Below are 18,189 nucleotides of genomic sequence, written 5' to 3' on the forward strand. Positions count from 1 at the left end.
CCCAATGCCATCTGTGCCAATCTGGCCCACCTGGCCAGCAGAATCATCCACTGCCGGGTTCTCTCCTGCTGGAAGCAACTCCTGGGCCTCATCTAAAGAACATATGCGCTGCAATTTGCCATCTTTGTAGAATACCAAGGCAAAAGGATGTTGCCATTTATAGCAGATCTCAGATTCATGCAGGTGTTGGGTTAAGTTCTCCTCTACACTTCAAAGTAGTCGCAGACAAATCCTGATGGATATTGATTTTGTAGGTATCCCACTCATAGGGCGCATTGGTCCTTGCTTTTGCCAGGACAGCTTCCTTTACCTTATAGTCTTGGAAACATTCTATAATGTTTTTAGGGACATTAGAGCGACAAGAGCCCAGTGCTCTATGGGCTCTCTCCTGAGTGATAGTCATCAGATAAACCGGTTCAGCATTAACAGACAAAATGGCTTGAGGGGGAGTCAGGCAACCCACGCATTTGAAGATTGGAGCAGCGGCATCAATTGCCTAATTTTTTCTAAGAGGTATTTTGTGGTCTGTTTTGAGTCCATCATCTGCTTGTGCAACCCCGCAATCAATTCAGTCTGTTCCTCAAGGTCCCCCTCTGTATCAGCGACTTGCTTGACTAGGTCAGCAATTTCCCCTTGCAAGTCAACCCCAAGGGCAGCAAGTTTGGATTGTACCGCGAGGAGGTTGAAACAGATCTCCTGCAGCCAAAGACAGACCTGCTACATGGAATCCACTGGCTTCTTATCAGCATCAGGGGGGCGCGAGGCTGAGGCTGCAGGCAGTCCTGATGACACAGGCTCATCTTGTACACCATTCTCCTTTTCACAGTCTAGGCCCAGAGCTGCTGCGTATTCTGCTGCTTATTGCTAGTAAGCGAAATCCTGCAGATTAACCGCCTTCAGACGTGACATGTTCATCTCAACTGCACCCCAGTAGTATCAGGAAGGCTGTCAAAGATAGTTAGCCCCCCCCCCCCCCCCCAAGATCCAGGATGACAACGGGAACTGCTAATTTTTAATACAATGGTGAGGAGCTCCCTGCTCAAGCAGCCATCTCACACGGTGATAATCACTTCTTCTGTCCTTCTGTTTTAAACTTAACTCCGTGTCATGAGATTTCTATTAAGGCTTTATTTTCTCTTATCCCAGTATATTTTTCCATTAACAGTACTGCTGCTTTAACTGCTTTTTATGAGCAAGCACGTTTATTTTCTTGAACCTGAATAAATCTGTAGACATAAACTCGCTTTTCCACTTTCTATTTAGTAATTCCTAACTTATTGAAGAAAGGGGGCATGAGGGCTGAAATTAGTGAATGTTTTTATCTTTCACAGGAGAGTCAGTCCCAGGATATGAAAAGTAAAGTGAACATCGGTAAACAGGCAGAGAACGGACAGCTAGAAGCACAGAGCAAGATTCCAGCTGAAGACCTCACGCTAACTTTCAGGTATCTCACTCATTTCTCACTGCTGGTATCTTATCGAAGGGGTAAAATCGGATCGCTTTTAAGACAGTGTTCACAACCTTTTATCCATCAGGACACTCTGGATGGACAAAGCTCACATGCATGACACAGTGCACATGTAACTGTCGTGGCATTATGTGTAACCATATACTTTGTATCCTCAGAATCCTCATTTCTCCCTGCAACAATGGTAGCAAGCAGAACTGGGATACTTCCCCATTAGTACTCACAAAGTATATTGGTTTTAGTTCATACCTTTTCAGTAATAGCTCAAGGTGAGTTACATCAGGTACGCATAGTTCTGATTCTGACTTTACCACCACAGATTCCGTCCTCTACCAGGTACATTATAAAGTAACCTAAAAAAAACAACAAAGGGGTCCACCAACCCCGTGAACAAAATAAGTTGTTATTCTTACAAATAAAACCTAAAATAGCAACAATTAACAAATTAACCAAAACAACAAATATAGCTGTGTTTCCGAATTCCACCTGTATAAGGGATACATACTTTTTTTTTCCCTATCTCATTGTCTCTGCTTTTGTCACATTTTTCTTGTTGCCCTTTTTCCCTCAACTCAAATCCCCTGTCTATACTCACTTTCCCCTACCTGATCTGAGAACATACATGTTGTCATACAGGACAGACCAAAGGTCCATCAAGCCCAGTATCCTGTTTCCAAAAGTGGCCAATCCTGGTTACAAATACCTGGCAAGATCCCAAAACAGTAAAATAAATTTTATGCTTCTTATAAAGGGGATGGGACGACTTCCCTATGAGGAAAGGCTAAAGCGGCTAGGGCTCTTCAGCTTGGAGAAAAGGCGGCTGAGGGGAGATGTGATAAAGGTCTATAGAATAATGAGTGGAGTTGAACGGGTAGATGTGAAGCGTCTTTACGCTTTCCAAAAATACTAGGACTAGGGGCCATGTGATGAAGCTACAAAGTAGTAAATTTAAAACGAATCACAAAATTTTTCTTCACACAACGTGTAATTGAACTCTGGAATTTGTTGCCGGAGAATGTGGTAAAGGCGGTTAGCTTAGCAGAGTTTTAAAAAGGTTTGGACGGGCTCCTAAAGGAAAAGTCCATAGACCATTATTAAATTGGACTTGGGGAAAATCCACTATTTCTGGGATAAGCAGTATAAAATGTTTAATACTTTTTTGGGATCTTGCCAGGTATTTGTGACCTGGATTGGCCACTGTTGGAAACAGGATGCTGGGCTTGATGGACCTGTGGTCTGTCCCAGTATGGCAATACTTATGTACTTATGACATTATCATTCTTGTAGGAGTCCTTTGGGGGCACCATGGTGCCCAAGGGTCAGAAAGGGCAGCCCTTTCAGGTGGGCATAATGGACTAGGGATGGTGGGGGGTTCATTGCTCCCTCTGCTGACCTCAGAGGTCCCTATTGAGGAGTGATGGGCCACTCACAACCTTCCTCATGTTGGAAGAAAGCTCAGCCTCTTCTCATGGAGGGGATCCCTGATTACCTTAGACCAGTGGGTCTTAGAGATCATCCAGCAAATTTGTGACCATTTGCTGTTCGGAGTTGAGAAGTGACTGAGGAGGATACCGTTTTGGCGCATAGCGTGCTTTGTGTTTGTTTTTTTTATTGGCAGCAGACATTGCTTTAAGTGGCTGAGACAATCCGATATCCTTGAGAATTTTACTGCCAACAATCCAGGAGACTCCTGAGGCAGGCGTTTTTTGGCCGAAACACAGCTGTGTCAAGTCTTGGTTGTTGTACAATAAATTCATAGACCTTTTGAATCATCGTCTATTTTTGAGTCATTCCCACTAAGGGCAGCCAACCTGTAAAATTCCTATTCTTTTTCTTCTGCATAGCTGTTGGTAAGCTTTACACAAAGGCCTTATAAACTGACTCTGGTTTATCTCACCAGGCAAACTCTTGGCTTTTGCATATCTATATATATAAAAGGCACCACTGAAGCCTCCAGCCGGAAGTGTGAAGCGCCAGAGATATCCGGTTTCCCCATGAGTGAAGGAAAACAGCACAGCAGGAAATCCCACGAAACAGTGAAGGACTCACAGGGGGGAGGGGAGAGAGATGCCCTCACTCTCTCTGTAACAAAAACAAAGAACAGCAGGAAACAACACTGAAGGACTGGACTCGGAGGGGGGAGGGGGGAGAGGGCAGAGGGCAGGGACACACACACTCCCACATGCACACTCTGAAGAAAACCTTGCTAGCCCCCGTTTCATTTGCATCAGAAACAGGGTTTTTTTTACTAGTAAAACATATAGCTTGTGTTTAGTGATACACTAAACCTTATTCTGTTGCACTTGCTATAAAATACACTCTGCTTTTCAGCCAGCCAAATACTTATTGATTGGCAGGCCTTAGTGTAGAAATCTAGATTTGGTATAGCCATACCACTTTTCTTGCGAGCATGCATCCAGTATGCAGTCATGCCCTCCTTGCAAGAAAATGCAGTACTCTGTCCTTTTTCTATAAATTTGTTGGGGCAGTTTGCAATATGTATAGCCATTTAATAAAGGCAGTTGCACCATCTTGTACACTATTCCCCTGTTACATAGAGTAGTAACTTACTCCACTTTTGGAAAAGAGTTTTCATGAGAGCTAAAAGTGGTTTAACATTTACTTTTGGGGTGGTCAGGCAATTCCTAAATAGTGAAAGGAACTCTCACCCCATTGAAACAGGAATGTCATGTCTTCCCAATGTATCCTGGCTAAATTAATAGGCATTGCTACTGTTTTGTCACAAGTTTGAGGCATGACCATTATGCAACGCTCCTTAAAAAGAAAAGACCAGAGATCACGTGACAACTCCTGTCTCCCAGTTTCTTTCCCCCTTTTTTTTTCCATCCCGCATACTGAGTTGTTGATGAAATTCCTCTGCCCAGATATATATTTCTCTCAGTCTATGGTGGTGAGTGGTCATTTAATTGCAGCAATGACAACCAAAATCACAGAAGAAAGAGAAAAGTTGCAGGTTTCTGAATCCAAGATAGCAGCCATGGTGATCCCTTCTTCACATGGTCTGTGGAAATAGTTAATGAAGTCACTACAGTTTTCAACAAATTATGGACAGAGTGGACACAGTACACAAATGACTAGATAACCTTGGCTTGGATTTTGATGAATACAAAAACCGTACCATTGAAGATAAACTACACACACTGGAGTCCTCCAATGCCCAGCTGCTAAAGAAAGTCGTGTACCTTGAAGACAAAATCGATGCTCTAGAAAACTGTTCTAGATGGATAAATTGAAAATTGAAGGTTGGTTGGGCTCCTGGAGAGCGTTGCTGAGGGTGAGTTCTGAGGGTTCCGTGAGACATAGCTCGCCAGTCCTTGCAACTAGATCACCATATGGGACACTTTCACTTGGGACAGGCACACAGACTGGGCAAAGGAAGGACACAGAAGGCCACCTGCGTACAGTAGTTTCCCAAGTTCTTCAGTTTTGGTCACAAGCAAGCAATATTGCAAGCATTGAGAACGGGTAAGAGTTTGGAATGTGCTTCAGTGAAAATGCTCTTTTCAGGATTACTTAGCCTGTGTGCTGGCCCAAAGAAAGACCTTTGCACAGGCCTGCTTGCTGCTTGTGGCAAAAACATGTTTGCTTTTCTTTGCTGTATCCAGCAAAATTGAGAGTGAGCCTCAGTGGTTCTGTTTGGCTGGTTGAATCACCCAAAGCTACTCAAGAATTTATATCAGTTTTCGAGCATTCAGGTGTCAGTATCTGAGGATCTCTAGATTTCTGTGTGGGGATCATAGGAACCTCATTTTGCCTTGGTCTTGGGTTCTCTTGAGAACTGAATGGCTAGTCGGCCAATTAAACTACTTGACATATTACAATACTACAAGCTCTGGACACTTTGGACTCTGCGGCTAAGGTTTCAGGGACTACCTGGAACTCTGTATGTTGCCAGCTGAAAATTGCCTTCATATGTAGTGTTATTATACACTACTGCACAGGTTTATACTGGTCTATTAGCACTTCAGTTTCTGAATTTGTACTCATTGTAATAGGACTCCAGGTCAATATTTTGTGGTGGGGGTGCATTTTCGCTCAGGTTTGATTACTGATTTGAGCATCTCATGCATTGTGTTGGAAGTTCGAGTTAGAAATGACTTTGTACTAGAGAGTTGCATGGGGACAGAAATCCAATCCATCCTTCTCATCCCCATCTCACCATCCATCCCTGTGGGGAATCTAGCCCATCCCCACCACAAGTAATCTCCTCCGTCCCAGCTCCTTGTCCACCAAGCCCTTGCCATGCCACAGTCACCTTGACCCCCCCCCCCCCCCCCCCCCCCCCCCCCAAGAAAGCCAGATTCTATAAGCAGTAAAAATACTAGTAAAAGAGTAACATAAATCATTTTCTTCTATACTCTGTTAAGACAGCAAATGTACAGATCAGCACAGGACCCAAAGCAGCCAAATTCCAAAACAAGTAAAGTCAGAAACAACACAGTTTATACCTAATTGTTCAACCACCCTTAGGATTCACTTTTGGGATTAAAAGCAAAACTATGTGCATGTAAGGACTAGATAAGTGAATTAAAACAGTTTACTTGGTAGCAATAATGAAACAGTGATGGAATATTCACATAGCAAGGAGCCTGAGGCAACAGATTTATTTTCTACTGAACATAATTAACTTTGTATGAACTTGGCGGCTAATAGTGTGCTGAACTGGACAATGTTGGCACATTTAGACTGATGCTGGACAAAACTTCTGTATGAAGGAAGCCCTTCCCTAATTATTCAATATGTTTCTGTGGAAAAAGTAGTAATAAAAAAGTCAAGTGCATTTTTATAATATACTACTGCAATTCACAAAACAAAAAGAGCAAGTTTCCACATGCCATCTTTTTCTTTTGAGGTAGGTGCAGGAAAAAAAAAGATTTTAAATGCTTCCAGGTTTTAACCTAATTCATGTTTAATGTGGGATACCAATGCCATAAATAAATAAGTAAATAGATAGAAACTATGAATAGTGAGCATCTGATTCTCGTAACATGTTGTCTGTTTTAGTGGCCCTTTACCAGGAGAAAAAAATCTCTGCACAAATATAACAGTGCTAGGGTGTCCCTATAACCAGCCCCTCCAAATGATAGACTGATTACAATTTATAATAAATTACTACTCTAACTATGAACAGTTATTCCGTTATTATACTTCCTCTGTGTATGCTGCACAAGCCGGCATGTTTGAAAATATAAGGGAAATTAAATAAAAATGCCACCAACAATAAAGAACAACGTGTATGCAGCAGCTCATAGGTTTGTTTGCTTTGTTTTGAGTGTATGGCGATGACAGTGGCGCAAGGAAAGAGAAACAGACTCACCCTTTTTACCATCCTGAATCCCAACTCCATCCATCCACCTCCCCTCTGATCCTGGGTGCCCTCCCGGCACATAGCTCGAGGCATCCTGGTGGTCTAGTGGCTTCTTGGGGGCAGGAAAGATTTTTTAAAATGGTTGCCGAGACTTCCAGCGGCAGCCTCACAAGTCGCCAGCCATTTTAAAAGAGCAGAGAGGAGAAGATCAGCGCCGCGGCAGAGGGCAGGAAAGAGTAGGGACTGGGGACTTTCCTGCCCCGAAGAAGCCACTAGACTACCAGGTACCTCGAGGTATGTGCCGGGAGGGCACCCTGTGCTCAGGGGAGAGAAAGCACTTCTACAGGGATCCTGCAGGATCTGGGTCGATCCCCATGGGATTCACGCAGACCTGGGTCCATCTCCACAGACATGGAGGGGATCCCTGCGGTACCCTACTATCCCCGCTTCCATGTAGCTCTCTACTTTGTACTTAATACACTACCGTGATGACCTGAGCTGGTTGGATATAGCTACGATGGTGACCAGTTTCCAAGTTCCAGGCTAAGCTGACATTGTTTCTGGTGGACCGTTGGTTTAATGTTATCTCAAGGAGCTGTCCAAGTATTTTTGCTAGTTCCCTATAGTAGTTTTGTGTACTTGATACTAATACTGACCTACCCTGATGATGGGAAGCAGCTGGCAACCAAACAACAGTTTCTTTTGTTCTGTTTAATCACTATAGTTGAATATTTATTTTATTTTTTTTGTTTTTGGCAGTTTTGAGGTTGTTACTAGCATGACAGGTTCATTATTGTTAAACGAAAGGCACAAGTTTATTTATTGCGGGCAGGTTTATTCTGTTGATTTAAAAGGGGTAGGAAGGTTGGAATACATAAGTTGATATTCTGTTACATACCTTTTGGTAGCCCTTCTGGCATAGAACAGGAGTGGGGTTCTAGATGTTAGAGCTATGGTTTGCAGGAGTTAATTTCATAAAGGGATCATTTGTTGATATTGGGTGGGGGGAAGAAAATCAGAGATGGGGCATCGGGGAAATGATCATCTCCCTTTTCAGGGTCCAAAATCAGGGGTTTCGGGGGCAGGATCAGTTGTTGGTAACCTTTTTTTTTTTTAATTTTGGAAAATATTTTCAGATATACATTTAGCAATTATACTGGTCTATAGGACTGCCAGAGATTTTTTTCCCAGCTTAGGTATCAGAGTTAGAAGTGCTTGATTTGCCTCGTTTGGAAAACTCTCTTGTTCCAATACGTTTGTGTGTGTGTGTGTTATGTGTAACACCACAATCCAAAAAGGAGTTGTGAATTTCATCCCCATGTTTAAAAGCCAATCTTCTTATGTGAAATTCTAATTCAAATACACTCTTATATGCCCACGTTGACTTACTGCATAAGAGGAGGAAAAGACTTCAGTGAATGAATCGGCTTGTAGCAATACTTGCCAAATAGTCTCACAACTGACAAACACATCCTTAGTCTAAAAAAAACTTCCCCTCATTTAGTTTAAAGATGAGACTCCTGTCTTTTTTTTTCTTTCTATTCCTAACGTTATAGAGCTCAATGACTAAATTCATAAACAATGTCCACAAAAGTGCATATTATTTAGTCCAAGAGATCTTCAATGCTGTATAAATGTAGTGCAAACATTTCAAATTATCTATTTTGCAGAACATGAAACTGCTTCTCCCATAGACATGCATTGGGCCATTTGGTGGGGGGGGGGGGGGGGGGGGGTAGGCTTTATCTGAAACCTCTGGTCTGATCGGACCCATTTTCATTTTTTTCCACTTTTAATTTTTTATTGTAATAATTCTGTAACAGTCATTTTCACAAAGAGCACAGCCTGCTCACATTTGCCCACGCAGGGACCATCATTTGCTGGACTATAACATCTTGAACTAGCTTATCAACTATATACACTTCTCCACAACACATGTTATCAAAATAGTCTCATAAACAGTATCCACTCCCCAGACAGACCATGTGCCCATAGTATATACCATCACCTCTCCCACCCCACCAACCACAGCCAACCCCTGATCAACTTGAGAATGCTCCCTGATTCTTTGGGACACTCTCTCTCCACCTCCCCTCCCCCCAAACCCACCCACTTCCTATAATACTCCACCATCCTAAATGCATGTCAGTCACTATTGTAATCGAGCCCATCCGCATTTATGTCACAGTACCCCCTCCCTGCAGTATGCCGTTAGGCGCTCCATTTGTTTTAACTGACCCAGTTTGCACTTCCAATCACCTAGTGTTGGGGAGTCTGCCCTCTTCCAATGCTGTGCTATGAGGCACTTAGCTGCTGCCAACCCCCAGCGCAGCCATTTACACTCATCCCAAGAATCCCTCTCATTACATAAGCCCAAGAGGCACACCAAAGATGATCCAATCAACTTTACCAGCGCCTTCATAACAGCCTGCCAAAAGTGCACCTCCCTGGGGCATGTCCACCATATATGTAAAAATGATCCCAATTGAGAGTTACACCTCCAGCATAGACCTGAAGTACCCGGGTACATCCGCTGCAGCCTCTCCGGTGTGTAATACCAGCTAGTGAGAACTTTATACGCATTTTCCTGCACCAAAACACACACCGAAGCTTTCTGAACCTCCCCACAAATAGCTTCCCACTCCTGATCGGAAAAACTACAATTTAAATCTGCTTCTCAAGCCCCCTGAAAGCTAAATGGTCTGGGATCCCATCCCCGAAAAAATTTATATATAACTGATATAGGTCTGGGCACCCTTCTCAATAAAAACCACAGGTTTTCCAGACTTTCCATCTCTTGAGGGTTCTCCCCCCTCCAACCTAATGTCCCCACAAAATGTTGTATCTGCAAATAAGAAAACATATTCCCTCCAGGCAGGCCATACCTGGAGCGCAGCGTCTCAAAACTCTCCACTCTACCCCCCTGCAGCACAGCTCGGAAACTCAATATACCCACCTGTTCCCACCGCACAAATATAGCGTTTTCTTTCCCCGCCCCAAATTTCGGTTCCCATCGCAAGGGCACAAGTGTAGATACCCTATCCGTCTGTCCCCATTTCCTCCGCACTTCCCCCCACAATACCACCAGATGTCTCACGAATGGATTTGGTATCCCAGCTAAAATCACTCCCGTGCCTTCAGTAGTCCACAAATAGGAACTCAATGGCCCTTGAGGGCTATTCGACAGTTGCACCTGGCTAGCTGGCTTTATTTCCCCCCTCTCCCAATCCAGAATCATCAGCAGTTGAGCAACATAATAATACCACTCAATATTGGGCCACCACCCTGCCCCCCCTCTCAGGAGCCCCCCACAACACACGTCCCGCCAAACGGGGATGTCTGCCCTCCCAAATAAACTGTGACAAAAAAACCCTTCGGTTGTTAAGTGTCCATCTCGGAACCGCCACTGGCAGTGCCTGAAACAAAAATAACAACCTAGGCAGCACATTCATCTTCACTACTGCCATGCGCCCCCACCAAGAAAGCCACAATCCTTTCCATCGGATTTGGTCTATGATCTTCCCATAATTGAGATTATACACCCTTCCCAGATCCTTGGGAATCTGAATCCCCAAATACTGAATATGATGCTTTGCCCATTTGAAAGCATACAGTGCTCTCAATCTACTCTCCTCCATGTGGGTTAAAGAAATTCCCAACAGCTCACTTTTATCCATATTAACCTTTCAACCAGCATATCTTTCAAACTCCCTAAGGATCTTCAACACCGTAGGTAGCGTCTCTGCAGGATCCACCACATAAAGTTTTATCACTCCCTGTACCTCCCCTATTCTAATAGGTTCCCCAAGTTGAGCTCTTTCAGACTCATCCAATCGGTGTAATGGAACCCGGTCCAAATAGCAAGCTATATCCGCAACCGATGTACCCGTGGAAGCACTATATAAATCTTGATTATATTTCACAAAACATTTTCCAATATCTAAATCAGCATAGTGCCATCCTCCCCTATCATCTTTCAGATAAGGGAGCGCCCTCTCCTCGCCTGTAAATAACGGGCCAACATTGCACTGGATTTATTGGCAAATTCAAAACACTGCTGTTTTAATTTAGTTCTCATAAAATCCAAGTCCGCCATCTGCAATTGTGCTATTTCCCCTCTCACTTGCTTAAGGTCTTCCCATATCTGCGGCGTAGGGTGTCTTTTATGCAGTTTTTCTAAGCTCACTAACCTCATATGCAAAGTCAGCGAGTATTGCCCTCTTTCCCTTTTCTTGCGCGCCCCCCATTTAATCAAGGCACCCTCACCACTACCTTCAACGCATCCTTTAGCACCCCATCAGTTACTTCCCCATTATCATTAAAGCGACGGAATTCTTGAATATTAAGCTTAATATCTTCCCGCACTTTCTCATCTCCCAGCAGTGACTCTTTAAGTCTCCAGATTCCCTGCCGCCTGTGTTGACCCAGCCCCGTTAATTTAATCCACATTGGTGCATGATCCGCAACACAAATGGTCTCTATCACAGCTGCCTCCACCAAAACCTTTCTTCCCGAGGGACATCTTTCGAAACCTAATACAATCAATGGTCCTAAGCCATGCAGATTACTGCAACGCAGTCTATGCGGGATGTAAAGAACAACTCGCAAAAAAAAACCAGACCTCTCAAAATACAGCTGCCAGGCTGATATTTAGTAGATCATGCTTCAATAGTGCTAAACCCCTCCGAGAAAAGTTGCACTAGCTCCCAATCAAAGAACAGATCATCTTCAAAATCTGCACTTTTGTCCACAAAATCATCTACGGCGTGGTTCCAGGATACATGGCAGACCTCATATATCTACCAACCAGAAACAGAATCGGATCTTCACGATCATACCTAAACTTACCCTACCCAAATTGCAAAGGATTTAAATACAAAAAAATACTTAGCATCCAGCTTCTCCTACGTAAGTGCACAACTATGGAATGGACTCCCAAAAGCTGTAAGAGCAATCCATAACCATCTAAACTTCAGAAAATCACTAAAAACCAACCTCTTCAAAAAGGCATATCCCACTGATCCAACGTAAATCCCCATATCCAGCAACACAGCATAACCAATGATCGTACTGACAAATATACAATCCCCATTCCCTTCTACCGTCTCGGTGCCTGACACACACCTACCTCATCCGACCACAATACAACCTTGTATTTGTTATCAACCAACTGGCAAATGCCGTTACGGTATTATGTAAGCCACATTGAGCCTGCAAATAGGTGGGAAATGTGGAGTACAAGTTTAACAAATGAAATATTCCATCCATTGCAGTGCACCCATAACCCATCTATACGAGAAATGGTCTGCGCTGCATGTGAGTAAAATGTATAGTTTTGCTGCACCCCATGTAACACCCTCCAACAATCCACCACTTCCAGCCCCTTCATAAATTGCAGCTTCCATATCATCATGCTGATCAATCCATAGACTGGTGGGTTGTGTCCATCTACCAGCAGGTGGAGATAGAGAGCAAACTTTTGCCTCCCTATATGTGGTCATGTGCTGCCGGAAACTCCTCAGTATGTTCTCTATCTCAGCAGGTGGTGGTCACACACAGCAGCAGCTCTGGCTAGGCCTCCAAGCCTAATTTTTAGGTTTTGTTGAGTGCCTGGGGTTGAGGGCTCTTCTTGAGCAAGTGCAAACCTGGTGGCGCCAGGTCCCTCCTTTTCTCCCCCCTCCCGCTGGCTCCGTTAAAAAAAAAAAAAAAAAAAAAAATTTTGAACGTCCTTAAAGGCGTTTATTTCGACGTTATTTAAACGTTTATTGCAGCTACTCACTGGGACACCAGGTCGTTACAGCTCGGAGCGGAAAGCAGGTAATTTTTACCTTTTTATAGCGGGCAGGGGGTTTCCCGATTGATCTCCACGTGGCCTATGGCGTCGGAGGGCGAGGGCGCAAAGAGTCGCTCCCCGGATCGCTTGTGCGCTTCTAGAGGGGATGCGGGGGTCTTAAAGTCTGATTCACCCTTGTTGGGTGACAGTTTCGTGACCGATGAGTGTCCCGGTCCTTCCTCCGGTGTGGCGGTTTTTCCCGCCATAAACGCCCATCCCCCGCTGCTCGCCTCCGCCATCTTGGCCGGCCACGCGGCTCGGACGGCTTCTTCTTGGGCCGCCCTTGAGGTGGGAGACGTTAATGCCATGAACGCCCTTAATTTGGGCGACGGCAGAAAAGCGGCTAAAGTTAAGCGCCGTTCTTCCCGCGCGGCTCCTTCGCGGAGTGTCGCGCCGGACGCCATTTTGGATGCGCAGCATGTTTCTCCCCCGCTCTTGCGAGCGCCGGTTGAGAGTGCGTCTAGGGCTGTAGCCCAGGCTGCGGAAGTGCACAGTCTGGGGGGTTTCTCCCCCGAGTTTGTTTTGCTGCTGCATCAGGCCTTCCTTATGCAAAACGCTGCCCCTGCTCCCTCGTCTGGTAAAGAGGTTGAGGCCCCCGGAGGTAAACGCCCTCGGGTTGATTCCCAGGCCTTGGAGGACTTTATCTCCTCCGATGTAGATGAGGGCAGCGTTTCTGAGTTCTCCCAACGGTCCTTTGCGGATTCCTTGGAGGAGACGGATCCCCGCTCGGATGGAGCGGATGACCCCTCTGCAGCGCGGCTCTTTAGCTCAGAGGATTTGCCCAACCTTTTAGTGCAGGCCATGGGCATTTTGAAGATTTCCTCTCCGGAGGACGTCTCTCCCTCAGCCCCTGTTGGTTCTGCCATTATGCTGGGGACGAAGCGCCCGCCTAGAACCTTCCACGTGCATGATGCTATGTACACCTTAATTTCGGCTCAGTGGGATGTCCCGGAAGCGAGCCTTAAAGTGGCTAGGGCTATGTCCCGCCTCTATCCTTTGCCTGAAAGTGAACGTGAGGCCTATCTGTGGCCTACCGTGGATTCTTTAATCACTGCGGTGACTAAGAAAACGGCGTTGCCGGTGGAAGGTGGCACGGCCCTAAGGACGCCCAAGACAGAAGATTGGAGGCGACCTTAAGGTCGTCCTTTGAGGCGGCTGCTTTAAGTTTGCAGGCCTCAGTTTGCGGCTCCTATGTGGCCAGGGCGTGCCTGACTATGGTGCAGCGGGCTTCCCCCTCGGATCATTCCTTGAGGGCTGTTTGGCCGGCCCTGGAATCGGGCTTGGCCCATTTGGCAGACTTGCTGTATGATGTCTTGAGGGCCTCATCTAAAGGCATGGCTCAGACAATCTCTGCGCGGCGGTGGCTTTGGCTGAAGCATTGGTCTGCTGACCACGCCTCTAAATCCCGCCTGGCTAAATTGCCTTTTAAAGGCAAGCTGCTCTTTGGGGTCGAGCTGGACAAAATCGTGTCCGATCTCGGCACGTCTAAGGGCAAGAAGTTACCAGAGGTCAGGGCTCGGGCTAGTACTCGGGCCGGTACCTCCATAGGACGGTTTCAGGAAGCCCGTCGGTACCGCCCGGGCAGGTCGGGCTCTTCTGCCTCCTCTTCCTTCAAGAGGAACTTCTCCCCCAAGCAGCATTCCTTGCGCAGAGACCGCCGTCCCGGAGGTGCTCCCTCCGGTCCTCCCCCAGGGTCTCGTACCCAATGACGGGGCCTTGGTCCACCCCCCAGTGCAGATTGGAGGACGGCTGTCCTCGTTTCGGGGCGAGTGGACCACAATAACTTCAGACGCTTGGGTGCTGGAAGTCATCAGAGACGGCTACAAGCTAGAGTTCTGCCGACCCTTAAGAGACTGGTTTGTACTCTCTCCCTGCAAGTCTCCGGTCAAGCTGTGGCAGTGCAGCAGACCTTGGACAATCTGATCCGCCTGGGTGCGGTCGTTCCGGTGCCAGAAAATCAGCTTGGCAAGGGACGTTACTCCATTTACTTTGTGGTACCAAAGAAAGGAGGTTCTGTACGGCCTATCCTCGACCTCAAAGGGGTCAATCGGGCCTTGAAAGTTCGGCACTTTCGCATGGAGACTCTCCGCTCTGTTATAGCGGCAGTGAAGGCAGGGGAGTACCTGGCATCCTTGGACATCAAGGAAGCGTGCTTGCATATTCCCATCTGGCCTCCTCATCAACGCTTTCTGCGTTTTGCAGTACTGGGTCGACACTTCCAGTTCAGAGCCCTCCCGTTCGGGTTGGCTACTGCTCCGCGGACCTTCTCCAAAGTAATGGTGGTCATCGCGGCCTTCCTGAGGAAGGAAGGAGTACAAGTCCATCCTTATCTGGACGACTGGTTGATCCGAGCCCCCTCTTATGCAGAGTGCGGCAAAGCTGTGAACCGGGTGGTTGCTCTTTTGAGCTCCCTGGGGTGGATCATCAACTGGGAGAAAAGCCAGCTGCGCCCAACTCAGTCCCTGGAGTATCTGGGAGTTCGATTCGACACCCAAGTGGGCAGAGTGTTCCTGCCAGACAATCGGATTGTCAAGCTTCAGGCTCAGGTGGACCAGTTCCTAGTAGCCTCTCCTCTTCGGGCTTGGGACTATGTGCAGCTGTTGGGCTCTATGACGGCCACGGTGGAAGTAGTGCCCTGGGCCCAGGGCTCATATGAGACCACTACAACACTCTCTACTGCAGCGCTGGACTCTGATGTCGGAGGATTATGCTGTGCGCCTTCCCTTGGACCCAGCAGTGCGCAAGGCGCTGAGCTGGTGGACGCAGACAGACAAGTTGTCTGCAGGAATGCCTCTGGTGACCCCAGAGTGGATTTTCGTCACGACGGACGCCTCTTTGTCGGGCTGGGGAGCCCACTGCTTGGGAAGGACAGCGCAGGGGCTCTGGTCTCCTGCAGAGGCAAAGTGGTCTATCAACCTCCTGGAACTCAGAGCCATTCGGTTGGCGCTTTTGGAGTTCATCCCGGTACTGGCGTTGAAGCCAGTACGGGTTCTGTCGGACAATGCCACGGCTGTGGCCTATGTCAACCGCCAGGGAGGTACCAAGAGCGCCCCTCTAGCCAAGGAGGCCATGAATCTATGCCAGTGGGCGGAAGCGAACCTGGAACAGCTGTCAGCGGCCCACATTGCCGGAGTCATGAATGTCAAGGCGGACTTTCTCAGTCGCCATACCTTGGAGCCCGGAGAGTGGCAGCTATCTGCTCAGGCGTTCTTGGGCATCACGAAGCGCTGGGGCCAGCCAAGCCTAGATCTGATGGCGTCATCGGCCAATTGCCAAGTGCCGCGCTTTTTCAGCAGAGGACGGGACCCTCGATCCCTGGGAGTAGATGCTCTTCTCCAACAGTGGCCGACACAAGAGCTCCTCTATGTGTTCCCGCCCTGGCCCATGCTGGGCAGGGTGCTAGACCGGGTGGCAAAGCATCCGGGCCGGGTAATCCTGGTGGGTCCGGATTGGCCCAGACGTCCCTGGTATGCGGACTTGATCAGGCTCTCAGTCGACGATCCTCTGCGGCTGCCAGTGGAGCAGGGTCTGTTACATCAGGGTCCCGTGGTGATGGAGGATCCCTCCCCCTTTGGTCTTACGGCCTGGCTATTGAGCGGCAGCGTCTGAGGAAGAAGGGCTTCTCAGACAAGGTCATCGCCACTATGCTGAGAGCGAGGAAGCGCTCTACTTCTACTGCTTACGCCAGGGTTTGGCGTACCTTTGCAGCGTTGTGTGAAGCAGGCTCATGTTCTCCATTCACTGCTCCAATTTCGTCAGTGTTGGCATTCCTGCAAGAAGGTCTGGAGAAAGGCCTGTCGCTCAGTTCCCTTAAAGTCCAGGTAGCGGCCCTGGCTTGCTTCAGGGGCCGCCTGAAGGGTGCTTCCCTGGCTTCGCAACCAGATGTGGTGCGTTTTCTCAAGGGAGTTAATCACCTACACCCTCCTCTGCACTCGGTGGTGCCTGCGTGGAATCTCAACCTGGTGCTAAGAGCATTACAGAAGCCGCCTTTTGAACCCTTGTCAAGGGCATCTCTGAAAGACCTGACGTTGAAAGCAGTCTTTTTGGTGGCTATCACTTCAGCCAGAAGAGTTTCCGAGCTCCAGGCACTCTCATGTCGAGAGCTTTTTCTGCAGTTCACTGAGGCAGGAGTGCCTATTCGCACAGTGCCTTCCTTCCTGCCCAAGATTGTTTCTCGCTTCCATGTGAATCAGCAGCTCTGTCTCCCTTCCTTTCGTAGGGAGGACTACCCAGAGGAATACTCTGCTCTTAAATATCTGGATGTGAGACGAGTCATCATCAGATATTTGGAAGTGACCAATGATTTCCAGAAGTCGGATCATCTGTTTGTCCTGTTGGCAGGTCCTCGTAAGGGTCTGCAGGCTGCTAAGCCTACAGTGGCAAGATGGGTCAAGGAAGCCATTGCAGCGGCTTATGTGGCCGCGGGGAAGGTGCCGCCTATCCAGCTGAAGGCTCACTCCACTAGAGCTCAGGCGGCCTCGATGGCAGAGGCCGGGTCCGTCTCCTTGGAAGAGATATGCAAGGCGGCAACTTGGGCATCGGCCCATACATTCTCCAAGCATTACCGCTTGACTGTGGCGGCATGGGCGGAGGCCCGGTTTGGAGCTTCAGTGTTGCGGTCAGGGATTTCAATGTCCCGCCCTGGGTGAGTACTGCTTCGGTACATCCCACCAGTCTATGGATTGATCAGCATGATGATATGGAAGGTAAAATTATGTATCATACCTGATAATTTTCTTTCCATTAATCATAGCTGATCAATCCATAGTCCCTCCCAGATATCTGTATTGTTTATATTCTGGTTGCATTTCATGGTTCAAGTTTAGTCTTCAGTTCCTGTTCAGGAGGACTTCGTGTTCAAGTTTTTCAATGGATTCTTCAAGAGTTGAGACGAATTTGTGTTACAGTGAGCTGCTGCATTCCTCTCCCCTCCGTTTTACGGGGCTGGATTGAGACTTAAATTCTGCCGGCACTCCCTCCCGCTTCGTGCGGCTGTAGGGCAGCTTTGTACCCTTCCCGCTTCGGCGGTGTTAGGGTCAGTCAGCTCCTCCCGCGGTTGCGGTTGCAGGATAAGCCAGATCCCCCCGCATCGGCGGGTGTGGTGTCCCTCCCCCACTCCGCGGGGATGAGCTGGACGGATTCCCCTTCCTCACTTGTGTGGGGATGAGTTGGGTTAATTCCCCTCCCCCGTTTCGGCGGTGGTGAGCTGGGCAGAGTGTCCCTTTGTGGGTGTAATTCTCTAAGTGCTGAGTCCTGCGGATGGAGCTTTGATATCGACATACTGAGGAGTTTCCGGCAGCACATGACCACATATAGGGAGGCAAAAGTTTGCTCTCTATCTCCACCTGCTGGTAGATGGACACAACCCACCAGTCTATGGATTGATCAGCTATGATTAATGGAAAGAAAATTATCAGGTATGATACATAATTTTACCATTGCCTTCCACCCAGGACTACTCTGCTGCCCTCCTCCTGCCGAATGGTCCAATCTTGCATCGGGGGCAATATTAAAATCTCCCCCTACCACCACCTGCCCTCCAACAAATTCCAAAAGCTC

General features: G+C 47.5%; 1 protein-coding gene across 4 annotated transcripts in view; it reads left to right on the forward strand.

The window, feature by feature from the left end:
• The window catches only part of RC3H1 (ring finger and CCCH-type domains 1), a 343,910-nt gene that overhangs the window by 314,788 nt on the left and 10,933 nt on the right, over positions 1 to 18,189 (forward strand). For all 4 annotated transcript variants that reach the window (XM_030205363.1, XM_030205364.1, XM_030205367.1 and 1 more), the window contains exon 19: positions 1,332 to 1,444. In XM_030205363.1, coding sequence (XP_030061223.1) covers positions 1,332 to 1,444 — 113 coding nt within the window. The remainder of the gene's footprint in view (positions 1 to 1,331; positions 1,445 to 18,189) is intronic.

Source organism: Microcaecilia unicolor, chromosome 6 (genome assembly GCF_901765095.1).
Source record: "Microcaecilia unicolor chromosome 6, aMicUni1.1, whole genome shotgun sequence".
Taxonomy (NCBI): domain Eukaryota; kingdom Metazoa; phylum Chordata; class Amphibia; order Gymnophiona; family Siphonopidae; genus Microcaecilia; species Microcaecilia unicolor.